At 37.7% G+C, this 19,566-nt stretch overlaps 1 protein-coding gene across 1 annotated transcript in view; it reads left to right on the top strand.

Moving 5' to 3' along the window:
* LOC108972912 (regulating synaptic membrane exocytosis protein 1) overlaps window positions 1-19,566 on the top strand; it is a 164,699-nt gene that overhangs the window by 36,865 nt on the left and 108,268 nt on the right. Inside the window, exon 3 of the mRNA XM_018939805.1 lies at window positions 6,641-6,945. Coding sequence (XP_018795350.1) covers window positions 6,641-6,945 — 305 coding nt within the window. The remainder of the gene's footprint in view (window positions 1-6,640; window positions 6,946-19,566) is intronic.

Here is a 19,566-nt window from a genome sequence, read left to right as displayed (position 1 = left end):
CAAATGTAAGAGTCAGCCAAAAACTCACTTGATTCTGACCATTGAATTTGTACGGCAGCTGTACGCTATAGCGATCCGATCTAAGTTCTGTGAGGATTGCACCATTGTGTTAGAAAGTCATGCAAACTCAATTTTCTGTGTTGGGAGTGCCCAATATACGCTGGTTCCTGTTCCAGTATTGAAAACTGTGCTTCCTGTGCAAACCAACTGTCGCAGCAGTCAACTTTTAACCCACGCATCGACGAGGTGCAGCGTCACATCGGTTGAGTCAGGACCGTTACGGGGACATTAATTCGTCCGGTGGTTAATTTAGTAAACAATTCCAATCAATAGGCTGGAGTTGTGGATTACGACCCCCCGACATCGCTTTAATCGACCACTAGGGTGGTCTTTGTTGCTAAGGAGGTGTGTGCCAGCCAGCTGCCCTGGACGGAGTGGTCTTTTCTATCGAATTCCGGCGCTCTAGCTGGGGTATAAGCTACCAGGGGTCAGGCGTCGGCGGATCGCCGATAACCGACCGATCTGTAGTAGAAGGTCAGTTGCGAAATAAGTTAAAATGAAAAAGCAATTCCCGACGATAAGCGGCAGGATTTTGATTGCCCCGAATCGACAGGACCTTATAGAAATATGTAACGTACTCGGGCACACAGACGGCAATGATCAGCCTTCAGCGATCAGCGGAATAAAAATTGGTTGGGTGGTCTGCAGAATAAGCGAAAAGCTGAACCTTAGGAAGTCTTTCAGGTGCCTGGAATACGGCCAACAGGCAAGAGCGTGTATGAGTGAAAGTAACCAAAGCAAATGTTGTACCAAGTGTGGTGAAAATCAGCACTTCGAAAAATCATGTGAAAAAAGCCCGTCGTGTGCAGCATGCAGACGCAGTGAGAAAAAGGACACGAGCCACCGGAACAGAAACTGGAAGTGTCAAGCGATTTGTAAAACGGCAAAATAAAAGCTGTCCAAATCAATACAAACTATTGCGAAGCTGCTCGTAGGTTCTTCAAGCAAATAATCTATAAGAAAAGATAGAAGAAACGATAGTGTGTGAAGCGGTAAATGGGCCTGTCGAAGAAACGCCTTCCATGATAAGCCGCTTCTAGGCAAATCTTACTATATGCAAGCGGAAAAAGGTGGAATTAATTTCCGCAGCTGCTATCTTCCTGTGTTGCAAGGAGATTACGAAAGATTACTCGATAAACCGACGCCAATCGTGACAACTGAATGAGGTAGTAGCTACAAAAACATGCTACCGCCCTCTTCGGAAAACGTTCTTCTTGTTAGACTCCGGTGCTACTCAATACCGACGGTTGAAATACTTTTGAGAAGAGTGGACGCGAATCGATAAAAGATATAACGTTCGCCAGCAGCACGCCGGTGCAATCTGTAAGTTGGAAAGTGTACTACTTTTACACACATAAGGATCACCAATATCATTTTAGTAGTACGATTTAGTCTTTGCTTCAAAATAGGTCTCAGTTCCGACGATCACATCTTCATCCATAGAAAATTTATTGTCAGCGAGCATTCTTCTCAGATCCACGAACAGGTAATAATCGCTGGAAACCAGATCTGCAGAATACGATGGATCCGGATGAATTTCGGAGCACAATTTGTGAATTGTTGCCCTCGTTTTTACTGAATTATGACACGGTGCATTGACTTGGTGGAACATCACTTTCTTTTCATTCATATGCGGCCGACTTTGAGAGTTTTTGTCCATTAAACGGTCCAATGACGCTCTTGATTATCCTTCTTTTTTAAGGCAGTCAATAAAACTTATTCCTTGCGCATTCCAAAAAACAGCCACCATAGCCTTGGCAGCTGACTATCGCACACCTTGCAGCATATATCGATTGAACCTATCCAAGTCTATGCTGCTATGCATTTGTTGGAAACATCGATATCGGCGAAATTATTTACTGTGCCAAATATCCATAACAAACAGTTTTTTTTTTTTTTTTTTTTTTTTGTTGAGCACTATAGTATTTAGCTCAGCTATAGTATCGAGTCAAGTCTTTGTATTGAAAACTTTTTTATTCGATTAGATTCCTTCACAAAATTATGTGTATATTGTTTTTGAAGAAAGCGCTACAATCTCCGATGAAAATTTTCAGATCAGGTCACTATGGCATAAATCTGAACCTATTTAAGGGGGCATTCTAATCTGGAGGCTCGAATTTCGACCTGTTTTCAACAATTAATAAAAAAGAAGCACTAGTTATTTTTACCATCCGTTTTTTCATCATTTGTTTATTAAACTTAGAAGAATAAATTTCAAAAAGAAAAAATAAAACAAAATATTTTTTCATCGAGTTATGCGTCCTTGAAGAAAAGGGGGAAAAAAGAGGCCGTGCTCTCATCGCCATGATTTCTTCCCTTGTCGTCATCTGGATAATAAAACAATGACAGATTCTTAACCAGTACGAATGTCGCTATGTCATGAAACAGCAAAACTAAACAAAAAAAAAATTCATAAAATTGAGGCTTAATTTTTCAATTTTGTCGATTTTTATACTCTCGCAACAAAGTTGCTAAAGAGAGTATTATAGTTTTGTTCACATAACGGTTGTTTGTAAGTCCTAAAACTAAAAGAGTCAGATATAGGGTTATATATACCAAAGTGATCAGGGTGAGGAGTAGAGTTGAAATCCGGATGTCTGTCTGTCCGTCTGTCCGTCCGTCCGTGCAATCTGTAACTTGAGTAAAAATTGAGATATCATGATGAAACTTGGTACACGTATTTCTTGGCTCCATAGAAAGGTTAAGTTCGAAGATGGGCAAAATCGGTCCCTGTCTCTTATACACATCTAGATGTGTATAAGGGACCAAAACCCATATCTCAGGAAGTACTCAACCGATTTCAATGAAATTCGGTATATAATATTTCCTTAACACCCTGATGACATGTACCAAATATGGGTGAAATCGGTTTACAACCACGCCTGAAATCTCGATTTGCACTTTATCATGCGAGAGTATAAAATGTTCGGTGACACCCGAACTTAGTCTTCCTTACTTGTTTTTTTTTTTTTTTAATATTGTAAATTTCAAATAATTATTTTTTCTTGCTTCTAGTGATAGAGATATATTCAAAGAATATTCATGCTAATTTCAAATAAATCGACTGATTAGAACTTGAGATATTTTGGCTACCGCATCAAAAAAGGGTTTTTGAGAAAAAACAAGTGAAGGCTTTAAAGCTTCGGCGCAGTTGTAGTTTTTCTTGTTTTTACCCAAAATTTTTGAAAATTATTTGATTGTAACGAATATATGAATTAACGAATGCATTTGTTTCGCTTCACTTTCAAGTGGAAAGCTTTCAACGCAACAATTTTGCAAACAACAAATTAACAAATTTGAACTGCACAACAACAATGAACATGTAATTACAAAACAAATAGGTGGCAATTACTTTCAGTACAGATTATCAATTTTTTTTGCTATTGCTTTAGTCATACTGAGTGCAGCAAAGCAAATCAGGTGACATTGCGTATACGCCCTGTCATCACATACATCAATGGTATTCAGCGTGTAATTCAAGCAAAAGCCGTTATATATAAAATTCAATGGAAATAAATTTCCTGTTAAAATGCATTTGAGCAGTTTTCATTACAGCGAAAATTGTTATGTGATATTAATTATTTAAAATGTGACACCAAACAGAGGCGCGCGTAAAAACCATGAAAAAGATTTATTGTAAATGTGTATCACTATCTAATTGTTCAATTAAAAGTTTGTGACATGTTAATGTGACGGCTGACATGCGCACACACACGCCAATACTGCCGAAGATTTGATTAAATGATGACGGTTGATGGCTGTCAACTACAGTTTACCACAGTCATGTGACCCACATGCACTCCTGACACATTATATAAGCAGACTGTACGCTTCGAATGCACATAGGTTATGAAATAAAAGTAAATGTGTACATAAATATGTGCATACGTACAAGGGCAAGCAGCAGCACACACTCACATACACGTACACATATCCGTGTCTGTGCTGTATGTGTCTAATTCAATTAAAAAGTCATTTATTTTCCACGGTCGCTGCTGTCTGCGGCTCTGAATCACGTCGCTGCATGTTGACAATCTTCCCTTACACCATCCGCTGTCAACAAAAATCCGTCAGCACACACACACACACACATAGATTAATATAGTTACTAAAATATTGATTTATTATCATGGCAATGTGAGCGTGGCACTGTAAGCACACACTCATATTTGATTGGCATGTATGTGTTTCTATTTGTTTGTACATATATCAATCGCTGGTATTAAATTCAATGCAAATCGTTAAATAAGCATAAGCATTATTGAAAACAGAGCGAAAAGTGAGGAAAAATTAAATAGCTGTCAACTCAAAAACAGTTCATTTAGAAGTTTTGATCAATATTTTCCGGAAAGTAAAACACTTTATTATATTTTTACATCTTAAAGAAAAACCAAAAAAAACTATTTGCATCAGAAATGCAGTAGTTGGCCGACAGAATGAACATTTCAAAATAAAAAATTATTTCTGATGAATTTAAAATATTAGTTGCAAACTAAAGAAGGAAAACAAGGCTCCTAGCTGGCATAAACGGAATTGGTAGTAAAGTTGGTGAAAAAGAATATGACGGCAGCTTTAATTAGAAACTCTTTTAGACGTGGGAGCTAAGATTCTAAAGTTTTTCATGCATTTTTGCAGGTAACTGTAGGCTTACTCCTCAAATCCTGAACGTACTATATATCAGCTAGGTCACAAGAGAACACATAATATAATGGTTTAGTGTAGCCTATTGGCTCTCGTCATTAGCACGCTATTCGTGATTCTAGCTTCACTGCTTGCAGCAACGAAAGACAGGCCGGTTCTCTTGCCCCCTTATCTTTTCCATTACAATTTTGTACGCTTCTCCAGATTTCTTCCACTTTATCTCATAGCATTTTGAAAGAAGTAGTTTTGCTCGCCTTTGTTACTTTTCTGAGGTCACTGATTCTGCAAAAATTTCCTTAATCCCAAACAATCGCCGCTGAAATCGGCGCCTCGCTTTGTGGCAGTTGCTTTCTTTGTTCGACCAGTATACCGGCTTTCTTTGAGCTGCTTCCTTTTTTTGCCCATGACCGCATCGCAGGCTTGGAAATATGTTCTATCAGCAGTTTGGGCTGAGGCTCTTTGCCAATAATTTCTCCTTCAGGGCTTCGGCCAGCATATATTCTGCAGGCGTCTGCCACCACCACATTGCGACCAGTTAGAATTCCAATAATGCTCTTGCAGTCTCTTCTATGAAGAGCTTTCTATGGGCAAGAATTTGCGTGTTTTTGATCACCACACTCAGGTAGATCGCTCCATCATCTTTGGATTTTCATTGTAATACTCTTAACCCAATCGGCATACAGACAATGCATGGGTCGGTCACGTGTTTTCTTTGCTATCGATGCCTTTGTGACCTGGCACCCAGCAGAAGTAGAGTCGCATATTTCTGACAACACTCTCCCCTACTGCGAGGTTATTGCCAAGACTGCTGCTTGAATGTTTACACAAGTTTTAAGAGAGCTCCGCGCCTTTTCCTTTTAACAAAAACTCTTGCTTGCAATTTACTGGGTCTCAGAGAGCTTAAAGACAACAGCCTATTCTCGAATTATTAATAAAAAAATAAAAAATAAACAATTAATAAACTTCAGCTGCATCGAACCCATAATACCCTATAGAAAAGGGTATACAAATATCGTTATTTTCAACACTCAGTTCGTATGGCAGCCCTATGCTATAGAGGTTTTGATTAGCAACACGGCAGTTGCTATTAGCCACTGCTCATTCTCAAAACTTCTGTATTGTATTTGAGCGGCCCTGCTCTCCAAATTTCACCACAAATTGCATAGTCCATCAATGTGAAATCTCAACTTCCAGACGGACAATAATCAGCAGCTTTAAAACCAGGAATATTTCTTCATTGAGCGCTTTTATCTATTGAATCTAATATGCTTCAAACGGCTTGCCAGAAGATGACTAGCTAACCGGCGGGTGGCATTCGTGTGAAAAACATCTCAAATAAATCTTGAACTAAATCTAGTCGATATATAGACCTTTTGAAAAAAAACAAAACGCCCAGTAGGGCTGTTAACAAGCATTCAGGAATTTTCAGGTTTTTTTTTAGAAGGTCTTAAATTTCACTTGGGATTCCCACGTAGGCTCTACGTAAAGTAATCATCGCTGTAAAATTTTAGTAGGCGAAACACTGAAGTGATTATAATTATTAATATTATAATTATTATTTTGATGTGACATTTGGCACAGATTTTTTCTCCACAGTAGTAGCCTGATTACAATTTCATACACTAAAAACTAAACTAAAAAAGCTTTTGGCTAAATTTCAGGGAATTACTTTTTATAATGAAAATATTACCAGGCCCTGAACGATATTTATACATAGTATTAAAGAAATCTAAAATACACTAGGAATTGCCGACCTGCTTTATGAATGGTGGCAGCTTTGACAAGACTCAACTATAAATATTAGTATTAATATATTAAGTAGAGAAACTACTTCAACACAAGAAAGAAAGAATGCATGCGTAAATTAGAGCATCTTTCTTGACACGCAATTAATGAGTTATGCTCATTCCTCTCTTTTTGTCTGCCCGTTTCATTGCAGTGAACAAAATGTCACCGCGTCCCTCGTTGGCGCCCACCGAAGACGGCAGCTATGGCGGTGCGTACCAGCAACAGACCCAGGACACTTATGCGGCCAATCAGAACAATAACAATAACAACAATACGACAGGCGGCAGCACCGCAGGAAACTCATCGAAAAACGAGCCGGGACGACGAGCGGGGGCGTGTCGCGTATGTTTGAAGTCCTTCAAACCCGACGACTATCACAAGACCTGCTTCGAATGTCAGCAGCGTGTGTGCGAAGATTGCGCCAGCTACAGCAAGCTGGAAGAGAACGAGGATGCGGTAAGTACAAGCATTAAAGAATGGCAACAAAGCAAGAGCGCAGTGCTGAACAATGTGTGTTATGGTAAGGATAGATGGTTAAGAGAGTAAGGTGTTAGGTGTTAGGTGAGATCAAAAGCAGCATAACGGTATACACTTGTAGGCGGTGTTTGCGGTATGTTTGTTCGAGCATCAAGTCGTGCTGACTGCAATTGAATTGCCATGCGAATGGGCAGGAATAAATTCAATTTGTTGTAATGAAAACAAATTGCAAAGAGGCAGTTAATATTAAGAGGAATTAGAATTGTGCAAAAGATATGCTAACGCAATTAAATGGGAGATAGCGATTAGTAGAGAGGCGTTGCCACGTGAAAGACAATGAGTTTTAATGTCTTTGATCTCCGCGGTTAACTCACTAACCATTAAAGCTGATGCGTTGGTTCTAATCTATACTGCAAGCAATGCCTTGAAAGTCGCGTCTTAAAACTGGGCCGATATATACGGTAAAAAGGAAGCAGCAATTTTGAATTCCTTATATTGGGTATACCGAAGTTAGAGATAGCATTGTCATAATTTTAGCCATATTAGAAATGCGAATTTATTTTAAAGAACTTACATATTATCTGGTATATACGGTATCAAGTCAAGCGAAAGTTCAAAAAACTTTCTATAAGGTATGCAGAGACTAGAGGAAGTATTACACGGTTCTACCCATTTTTGACAAAAGGGTACAGTTTTAGAAGGAAAAGATACTCTCTCTGAATTTCAATAATATGTCTCACATAATAACCGCTATTTTCGCTAAAATGTCAGCCATATGTACTGAAGTTCACATTCTCGATATCTGAGGGCTTGGACAGATATGGTCCGGTTTTCATACTTGGCATACATACATAGCATATTTGTGGTAATTTTTATACTCTCGCAACAAAGTTGCTAAAGAGAGTATTATAATTTTGTTCATATAACGGTTGTTTGTAAGTCCTAAAACTAAAAGAGTCACATATAGGGTTATATATACCAAAGTGATCAGGGTGACGAGTAGAGTTGAAATCCGGATGTCTGTCTGTCCGTCCGTCCGTGCAAGCTATAACTTGAGTAAAAATTGAGATATGATGATGAAACTTGGTACACGTATTTTCTGGTTCCATAAGAAGGTTAAGTTCGAAGATGGCAAAATCGGCTTACTGCCACGCCCACAAAATGGCGGAAACCGAAAACCTATAAAGTGTCATAACTAAACCATAAATAAAGATATTAAAATGAAATGTTTCACAAAGGATCGCATTAATGAGGGGCATATTTGGATTTAATTTTTTTGGAAAAGTGGGCGTGGCCCCGCCCCATACTAACTTTTTTGTACATATCTCGAAAACTACTATAGCTATGTCAACCAAACTCGTAGTCGTTGCCTTCAGATATTTCCATATACAGTTCAAAAATGGAAGAAATCGGATAATAACCACGCCCACCTGCCATACAAAGGTTATGTTGAAAATCACTAAAAGTGCGTTAACCGACTAACAAAAAACGTCAGAAACACTAAATTTTACGGAAGAAATTGCAGAAAGAAGCTGCACCCACACTTTTTTTAAAAATTGAAAATGGGCGTGGCGTCGCCCACTTATGGACCAAAAACCATATCTCAGGAAGTACTCAACCGATTTCAATGAAATGCGGTACATATAATATAAAGGAGGGAGTTCATGTTGTCCAATTTTGGTACCGGCACCTACAAAGGCATTTTGTATCATCTCGAGCGCAAAACTAATTGTCTCTGACACAGTTATTGTTGAATTATCGCCGTTAATGTTATGTGGAGATTTCCTCAATTTTTACACAATCGGATGGGGTAGCAAAAAGATGTATCATGAGCAATAATCATTTTTTATACATGAAAGTTTAGAGCACCAACTTATAAAGATTTTATTAAATGAGGTTACACCGAAACTTGGGGTAAAACATGGACTACTTATAGCTAAAGTTATATATCACACATATCCAAGGCAGCTTAAGAACAACAGAGCCCCAGGGGCCGATAAATTACTGGCTGTTATCGATTATAGGGAGCTGGAAGGGTGCATGGACCAGCTTTTATCGAATGAATTCATGCCTATTGATTGTAGTATGAGTGTACACTGCTCTATACACAAGATGGGGCGCAAAACCTGTGTTAACAATCACGGAATCAGACTTTTTAAAATTCCATATTCTGCGTTCTGCGTTCAGGGTGATTCTCTCTAATGTGTCTAGGTGGTACATTCCGCAAACCACAGTAACATCCACTCTAAAAGTATAATGCTAATGTGGTACGCAGACAATATAGACATCGTAAGCTTTAATAACAGAGAGAAAAGGTTAGTTTTGTGGTGGGCAAAAGCAAGACAAAGAACCAGGAGGCTTCAAACAAAGATTTCTCGCGTCTTGAAAACTACGGTTATAATACCACAGAAGAGAAGAAAAAGAGGGGAGATTTTTTTATATAAGATTTTCGATAAATCATAAACAGAGTAAAGGCAAAGATGCAATTAACAGTGAATTGTTCAAACAATTTCCGACATATTTCTAATAGTTAAGCGGTGGTTTCGGAGCATTAAGTAACAAGTATCGCAACAAAATAATAACCGAATTTGTATCGTCAATCTTGCTGAATGAAATTCTCAAACTGCAATGGTTAAAGTGTTTTTGCCAAATTTCACAAGTTTTTGCTGCTGCGTGCTGTTCACTTCATTGGCCAAAGCTTTGTTGTTGTTCATTAGGGAATTCAGTTTCATTTAAAACTTCAGGATATGAAAAGTTTCCATTGACTTAAGCGGTTATATTCACTTGTAAGTTAATAAAAATTTATTTTTAGTGATTTATGCTTTGAAAAACAATTTTATTTACTAAAAAATACAAATATTTATCAAAGTGAATGTACTTTAAAAACAGGCGATTAATTTTTAAATATCTTGCATTCCCTTGATCTTGTGTCCGTCAAGAAAATCTCGAAAAAACTATTTTTCAGATCAAATTATTTGATATCCACACACCAAAAACAATGTATTATTATTACTATAAAGGACACGGACAATAATCGAAGTCCGGGCAAAAAATAGTATGACACTGTTCATAATTTTAAAAATTTTACCACGCAAACAAATACTTCAATTACTAGAATTCCAATTATATTAAATTATAGTTAACACAAGAGAGAACATTTCTAACTGAACAACAAACAACACAAAATATACAGTTATACAGTTTCTTCCGCTTATTATGCCTCAATCATGATATATTGCCACCTAATGGGCAAATCAGCATGTGTTGCCGCACCGCAAGCGAGCAACTTATTACACAAAACCCGAAAAACATTTACAATTTCCAATATTGCGTTATGCAAAGTGTTGCAACAGCAAATGGCATAGCCAGTAAGCTAAACTTTTGTGCTCGTTTACTGCCTACAATTAATATTAGTCACCAACAAGCAGAGAATGCGTAATTGAGCGCAAGCAGACGGAAAGGGCTGCCGAAGCTAGCTGAGCAAAAAATTTTGTCCGAAATTGCCGCAAACAGCAAACACATTTTAAACGGGTGATTAGTCGAACAAACAGACCAATTCAAAGCACAAGCAAAGCGATATACACACGCTCAAATAAGCTTGCAAAGCCACAAGGGCGAGAATGGTCTGCAGTGAAGAAAGGGTGCTGGCTAAGAGGGTGATGGAGGACCGAAGATTATGATTGACGAAGTTGTGCAGCAAATGGAGCTCATTACACTCATTTGGTGTATTACAAGCCACACATCATATTCATCACTAAATACAGAGCTCAAGGACACAGTGTTGCGAAAACCGGAAATATGTGAATACAATTTCTAAAGGATGTGTGGGAATTAAGGAAAGTTTTTTGTGCTAGTGGCGAAAATAAATTCTACAAGAGATCAATTAGTGACTGGAATTAGAAACTAGATGAGAGTACAAATTGAACTGAATTATTTTCAAGTAGCCTGAGCTTAAGCTGATATATAGCCATAAACAAAATATTTATCTATTTGAATGAGATTTTGGACTATAGAACAATTACGAATTTCGTAAAAAAGCTTTCGAGAATATATCCTACCCAAAATACGCCTAATTAATATCATTGGTTGCTAAATTACATCAAAGCCGACGATTCTACCGACTCACAAACCACTCCAACTTGTTGTCTTTCTGGATGAAATGACAGTTTTGAAACCTCTTCAGTTTGCTCTTCTTCCCAAATGTGCCAATTTTGCTTGTTTTCTTACCCGTTGGGACAGAAATGGGCTTCATCGCTGAACAAAATTTGACTTGAAAACGTCGGCTCTTCTTGGCACTTTTCAAGAGCCGAGAATGCGAAGCGATGTCGCTTTGCAAAGCAGAAGCTGTACTTTATATGCGCTGGACGTACTATAAAATGCCTCAGTCCAAATTATTGCAAACGGCGCCGAATCGACTCTCCACAGGTCTTCGTGTTCACTCACAGCTACGACTGCTATATTTCCCTCACTGCGTGCTGGACGTGGTCTATTCGGTCGAATATTATCCAATAATGAATTTTGGGTCTCAAAATGGGCGATGGTGTTGCGCTGGAGCGTGAAAAACTCATTCTTTACAGAACGCTAGAACATTCGACTTGAAAATTTCCCACAATCTTCTTAGATATTTTGATATCAGAAACGAGATTTTTGATAATAACTTCGTTTTTTTTTTTTTTTTAACCACTGAGCGACTGATTTTCTGTTTTCTGAGGAAGCCGCCATTTTGTCTAAAATAAATATTTTTACTACTTCCGTATTTCATTGTTAGTAATAAATTTTTTGGCCTTTGGACTTGAGATAATTTTAAACCGCCAAATATTCCTCACCGCAAGACACATTTTTCGGAACTTTTCCTGTAGATCAACTGAGAAATTAGGGGAATCCAAAGTTTTGCAGATTAAATAACGAATTATTAAAGTACATTAAATTCTGCAAATGCACATTAGTATACCCTCAACAGGTTATATTAAGTTTGTCACGAAGTTTGTAACACCCAGAAGGAAAGGTTGAAGACCCTCTAAAGTATAAATATAAATGCTCAGTATGTCGAGCTGAGTCGATTTAGCCATGTCCGTCTGTCTGTATATATACGCACTAATCATTCAGTTTTTAAGATATCGTTTTGAAATTTTGCAAACGTCATTTTCTCTTCAAGAAGCTGCTGATTTGTCGGAACTGCCGATATCGGACCACTATAACATATAGCTGCCATACAAACTGAACGATCCGAAACCAGTTCTTGTATGGAAAACTTTCACATTTGACAAGATATATTCACGAAATTTGGTATGAGTTATTTTTTATAGAAATAACGTAATATAAGAAGAAATTGTTCAGATCGGTTAACTATAGCATATAGCTACGATACAAACTGAACGATCGGAATCTAGTGCTGGTATGGAAAAGTTTGACATTTGACTGGTATCTTCACGAAATTTGGCATGGATTACTGCTTAAGGTAATAAAATAATATCCATAAAATTGTTCAGATCGGATTATTATAGCATATAGTTCCATACAAACTGAACACATAGTTACTAACAGAAATGCACCTGTGAAGGGTATTTAGCTTCGGTTCAACCGAAGTTAACGTTTTTTCTTGTTTTTATTAATTATTTAAAAAAAAAAAAACTCAGAACGGTTACACTGTGCAGCTAAGGCTAAGTGTCTTGCAAGCTGACCATCTGCGAAATGTGCACATGAAAATGCTCAGAGACTTCAACTCAGATGAATAGATCTATTTGTGCTTGTCAATATGTGTGGGATACCAGAAAGAAGACAAAATGGTCAAGCACTTAGCAAGCTCCTATTAACTAAGAAGATTATGCAACCCTACAAAGGCGGCAGCAGCTTTTACGTAACTACTTATGCTCGAATATATAGTATGATGCCGTTACCACCGCATTATTCCCAATCTAACGGAGTTTCCAAAGCTATACTCAAGCCACTCATTTACTCAAAAAGGCGAGAACATTCATAAAACGGACATTAAGTATTTGTGAAGGCGTATTATTTTTGATGCTGACCGTTCGACATTAACTAAAGTAAGGGCACAAATCAAACTGTCAATGTGAACAGGAACAGCAACACCAACAAATGAAACAACGGTAAAAACGGCATTAGTCGACTGGAAGTTGTGGTCATGGCCGGAATGAGATTAACAATCGAATGCCGTTAATTTGCCGAACTATTAAACATTTCAAATAGAGAACAGTGGAAAACAACAACAATACCTAGGAAAGAAGCAAAACCACAACAGACCCATGGCCTCTTAGGCAAAGTTGTTCAGAATAAATCGCAGAACATTTCCTGCATACCCGCTTTCCATGTGTTTTTGGTACTCTATAAATCAACCCGCTCTAATACTTATGAATGTGTGTGTCATCGCTGAGAAAACACACATCAATAATAAACAATGCAAGTAATGACAACTTAATTCAAATTAAATATGAATTAGTGAAATGGCGAAAGACGAGAAAATAAATACTAGCGACTGGAATTTCACTTTATGGGTATAACATGTGTAAAATCCACATAAAAACAAGTAAGCCAGGGCTAAGTTCAGGTATAACCGAACATTTCATACACTTGCAACTCGTCAGCATCAAGAGCTGGAAAATACCTGCAGATGCACCGTTATTAGAAAAGCATGCTCACATATTGAAGATTTATGCAGTATAAAGTCAGCCATAGAATACATGGATTGGTGGGTTCTTGACTTATTTAGTGAAAGGATCTTACTAACTCGGAAGTTCAATTTAATATCTCTGGCGTATTTATTTATTGATTTGACGCGCTGTAAGTGGTTTTTAACAGAACATTCGCATCGACATTATCAACCGATTTCATCCAATTTTACAGAGTCGATAGGGGTGTTTAAAGGATCTATCACTGCCAAAGTTAAATATTTTTTCTTTAGTGGTTTAGAAAACCTTTTAAAAACCTTTAGAAGGTCGACCCATAATGTCATAATTTTTAGCACACAAGTTCCCCTTGCTAGTGGGGCCCTATGCAAAATTACAGTTTTGTAGCTTAGTTTATGGCTGAGTGATGGCACTCTATAAATTTTCGTTTAATGGCGTTTTATGAACGTGGTAGGGATTCGATTACGCTTATCTGTTTTTTTTTTTTTTTTTTTTTTTTTTTTTTTTTTTTTTTTTTTTTTTTTTTTTTTTTTTTTTTTTTTTTTTTTTTTTTTTGTTATTTCAAGGAACACCTGTACCAAGTTTCAGTCACTCGGTATTCAACTCGTCGCGCCAATATTTTTGATGTATATCTTGTAGATAATTTATAACCCTATATCCAGCTCGATTTGGTTTAGGTGATACACACCACCTTTAGGTGAACATGGAAAATGCTTAACTTCGGTTGCGCCGAAGGTATGTTCCCCTTCACATACAAAAAAAAAATATCTTTCGATAACTTACTTACGATCATTAATTTTTTATACAGCTATATGCTATAGTGGTCCGAAATCGGCGGTTCCGACAAATGAGTGGCTCCTCAACGAAGAGGACGTGTACAAAATTTCAGATCGATATCTCAAAAACTGTTGCAGTAGTTCGCATGTATCCAAACTGTCAATAGTACAGACGGAAAAGACAATAAGATACGACAGAAAAGGAGTGACAGATTTTGTCTGACGCAATACTTGACAGACAGTACAGAGTTCAGTGTCGATGAAAACGCTCGAGATATGTAGTGACGACAACTACCATCGAACGAATAATAAACCAAAGCATGACGCCCTACAGCATTATTGATCCCGCAGGGAGTTTGTGGAGAGGCATTCTTTTCCAGCTTGGTTTTATAATGTAACGCTTAACGCGAAGTTAAAATTTTAGCACATAAGCGTGCTGTTCCGCAAGTCCAGTAATGTTAGATAATACTAACTGAACGTGGTCCCGAAAGTGGTGAACATGAATCGTGTACTTTTGTCAAGATTGTATCCGGAATTTATAAATAAAACGAAAATTGTTCAATCATCGTCCTAATTTATTGTATCACCTTCAAAAGTAACATCCCTTTGAAGCGAAAATCATTTTGTTATCGGCACTTTATGGGATGGCCTTCAAGTATCGCGTCGAATTTGTTTTGATGTCTTCAATTGAGGCGAAGCTTATTCCCCGAAGGGGATATTTCAGTGTGAAGAAAGGTAAAAGTCACATAGTGCTAAATTAGGGAGATTCGGTACGTGCTCAATGATATTTATTGAGTGTTTGACCAAAATTTAACACAAATTCAAATTAAAAAATTTTGTAAAATTCGGCAAACACTACTGTGGTCGACTGACGAAATCAGCTGCTGTAAACACACTGGTTAACAAATCGCACTAATTTTTGTCATCATAATGAAGGACAGTTATACAAACCCAAAAAGAAAATTGACCTGTCTTTCATATAAGCGGAAGATGAGAAGGGTAAATAAAGAGCTCCCGATACTTTCTTGACAGAATGTACGAGGTGTGTTCAAAAATTATCGCGAATTTTGAATTTTCGCGGGTTACGTATATTCGAATTTCGAATTTTTTGGTACTCATGCCTCCCACTTATGCCGACAACCTCGGCCATTTTGAATGTTCATTTAATTGTTGACAGCTGCTTTGCTTGCACGTGTTTTGGATCGTGTTCGATTTTTATCTATTCAAAAAAATGGACAATGGAAAAAACCTGTATCAAATTTTGTGTGAAAAACGTAATTAAGTGCGCGGATGCATTCCGAATGTTGACTGTGGCATACGGAGAAGCTATCTTAGACCGAAGCAATGTTTATCGGTGGTGCAAAATGTTCTCAGAAGGTTGCAGAAATGTTGCCGAGAAGATATGACAAAAATTGGCTTTTGCACCACGATAACGCCCCTGCTCACACATCGTTGCTTGCGACTTTTTGGCCAAAAACAACACACTAATGATGCCGCAGCCACCGTATTCCCTAGATCTGGCCCCCTGTGACTTTTTCTTGTACCCTAAACTGAAGAGGCCCATGAAAGGACGACGTTACGCATCTCTTGGCGAGATAGGATCGAAGGAGGAGCTGAAGAAGATAAAAAATAATGATTTTTTGAAGTGCTTCGAAGATTGGAAAACCGTTGGCACAAGTGTATAATATCTCATGGAGATTACTTTGAAGGGGACAAAACAGATATTCATGAAAAAATAAATAATTTTTGAAAAACACAAAGTTCACGATACTTTTTGAACACACCTCGTATACTGTCTTTCGACAGCGGCAGCAGTTTTGGAAGAGAATTCACTAAAGACCTTCATGGATGATGCGTTATCAGCTTTAGAGCATCCACAACTGTGAATACGATAGCCTCTCTCCCTCACTTTATCTTGTTACTCATCTCTGCAATGAGCGAAATAAAGAACCGTTTTAACATTTTTCTTAACCTGTCATGATCTCAGTCGATTCTCAAACCTAACCGTCAAGTTTAGCAGAAATAAATAACATCGCTCGTAAGCTTAATCTAGCTGTAAGATACATAGCCATACAGACACAGGTATCTAGAGGAATGCAGGAGCATCTATAACTGTCATGTTTTCGGAAAACCAACATAGTTTTAAAACTTTCAGAAAACTAAAGAAAGACAAAGCAAAAATTAGTATTACCCATCAATACTGAAAGAAGGACTTTGCTGCCCATTATGGAAATGTATTAGAGAGTTTTTTCTTAGAAATAGATATCCCTGTAATCAAATATTTATAGAACAATTCGAACATTCATTTAAGCATTTTTTTTTTTTTTTTTTTTTTTTTTTTTTTTTTTTTTTTTTTTTTTTTTTTTTTTTTTTTTTTTTTTTTTTTTTTTTTTGTTATTGGAATCACTAGCGCGCATTTTTCACCTTCATGCGACGTCATAAATTGCCTTACGAAGCAATATCAATTTGAATACGAAAACTACCGCCTCCACACACCCTTAAATTTATATATGTAACTTCGAGTGTGTGTGTGTASTTCATGTCAAATATGGCACGATTGCAACATTAATCTCGAGCGACTTTACCCGCCAACTATCTGAGTGTGTACGCAGGTGTAGTGTGCGCTCACAGTTATCTGCAAAATCCATTTATTATACTACGATTGCCAAGCCAAAGGCCGACACCTGTAGTGTCTGTCATTTTTTATATATGTACATATGTAGTATATACGAACGAACGTTGCATATTTCAGACACCCTGTGTGGTAGTGTGTGTTCGCGTGTTATTATAAAAAATTACTTTCACAATTTTCGCTCGGCTTCCACTGCAGCTGTACTCGCCTCACATGCAATTCTGAAGGGTAGGGCGTGACCTGCATAACGACTCACAAGTAGATTTCTACATTGATAATACGCAGCTGAGGCTCTACTTCTGTTGGCGACCCACTCAACTGGGGCCAGCAAATAATTTTGCAACCCAAAGTGGGTGTGTCTGTATGCATGCGCGCGTGTTTTCTTCGGACCCAAGTGTATTGCAATAATATGAGATGGTTGCTGCCGATACTGTTGCGCCCAGTGTCTCGCCCGTCTGTAACTTAATTAAAACGACAAAGCCTTTTGCAGTCGGCAATGCAAGCGCTGCTGCAGTGCACACACCATGCATACATTTAGGTTGAAAACTACTGTGCCACATATATATATATACAACAGGGTGTTACCAGTTGACCAGCTCCTGAAAATATTTTGAAATCTGAATAGGAAATTCATTCTTTTAGCACGTAGTTTCATGTGGAACGGACTGAAGCACACCCCTTTGTGAGACTGTCGGTTTCCAATGCTCGAGTTTGTGAATTTAAAATCGGAGCCTAGGTTAAAAATCATGCAATATTTAAATGGAGCAGAATTTTCATGCTAACCACCAGTTATTTATCATCTGGTCTACGAAAACCACACTAGTAACCCAATACACAACTTCTCGATAGAGCGTTTCAAAGCGAGTCCATCATTAAACCCTATATTTATATTATAATGGAGATCGGGAACACCTACCGTTTTTGAGACAGCTCATAAGTCGCTTACTTCTTACACTATATACACCATTATACCGTTGTATAAAATATCATTATTCTTAACAAACTCTACAAATTTCCTCCTTGGGGTTCTATTTACGTTAAATTTAAGCATAGTTTTATTCTAAATTGAGTCAAGCCATCACTCGCAGTTCAATGATAGGCGGTATAGAATGGTAATTATTTTTTATATGCGAACAGGGTATTTTAACTTTGCCACGCAAATTTCAACACCCAGAAAGACACATCGTAGATCCTATAAAGTATATGGTATATATAAATTACGAGCTGAATCTATTCAGCCACGTCTGTATATATACAAAATAGTCCTTCAGTTTATGAGATATCGATCTCTTTCTCCTGAAGAAGCTGCTCTTTTGTCGGAACCGTCGATACTGCCCCACTATAGTACTTGTATATAGCTGCCATACATGCCTAACGACCGAAATCAAGTGCGTGTATGAAAATTTCCTTAATTTGACGAGATAGTTTTACCAAATTTGGCAAGGATTATTATCAAAGGCAGCGCTCCAACTTTAAAATTAATTTTTTTTTCGATCGGTCTGCCATATAATATATGTGCCACACAAACTGAGCTCTCAATTTATATTTATTGGATGAAAACTTCTTTATTTTTGAAAGATATTCTGGCTTGGGCATAACCGTAATAAAGGTTTTTCCTATTTTTATTAACTGCAAGGCTAAACCCTCGGGAGTGTCTTATAGATTATCAATAAATTAATCACAAGAAATCCATTAACTTTTCAATAGATGACTTTATTAATGCTTATCTCGCAGGGTTTAGCGTTAAAAATATGCGATTTTGTTTAAAGAAATAAAAGCAGATAAAGGCGAAGAAAAAAGTTAAGCGGTATAGATAGTGTTTATGGTCCTATTACTACTACAAGAGGCAATTATATGAAATTTTAGTTTGACTGATTTCGTTTCGATAATTTTGATGTCAATGCTGCACTAAGCACTAGAATCACTGGCTCAACTGTTGTTATTGTAACGGCAGAATTCTGCCGAGTTGACAGACCTTGGCCGGATAAAAATCCGGGTCCGTTCCGGGTTTAGTAGATCCGACTGTCATGGGAACGGACTGGCTCAATTGTCGAAAATATTGGTAACTATCCGTCCATCATGTAAGCATTGCTTCGATTACCCAGGAGTTAAGCATGGTATCAAAAACCTTCATAAGCCTAGATATAAAAATAGCATGAAAATATGCAAAAAGTATCATGAACGCATCAAAACTACTGAATTTCATGAAGCGGTTCGTCACTGGTACTTTTTGGATGCTGGTTGTCAAAGTTGTTAGGAAGACAGCGCGGTGGAAACACCCGGGCACTTGCACCTCCGTTATCCAGGCTTTTCAAGACTGAGGTTGCAACATCTCGACAGTCGTACCTTCGGCATATCCGAAGACTTATCCACATATTCGCATATCCGATATCATATTGACATTGACATTAACCGTTTCAACAAATTTGTGATAGTGAGCGCTTTGTTCATTTTTAATTCTGCTCTATAATAGGAGTTCGAAGTTCCACAGAGGACCGGCGTTCTAATATGTCCAAGTGAAACCCCCGTGACGATCGACCTCTCAGCA

This window comes from Bactrocera latifrons, unplaced genomic scaffold (assembly GCF_001853355.1).
Source record: "Bactrocera latifrons isolate USDA-ARS-PBARC rearing strain unplaced genomic scaffold, ASM185335v1 scaffold_44, whole genome shotgun sequence".
Classification (NCBI taxonomy): domain Eukaryota; kingdom Metazoa; phylum Arthropoda; class Insecta; order Diptera; family Tephritidae; genus Bactrocera; species Bactrocera latifrons.
This window is presented reverse-complemented; position numbering and strand designations above follow the sequence as displayed.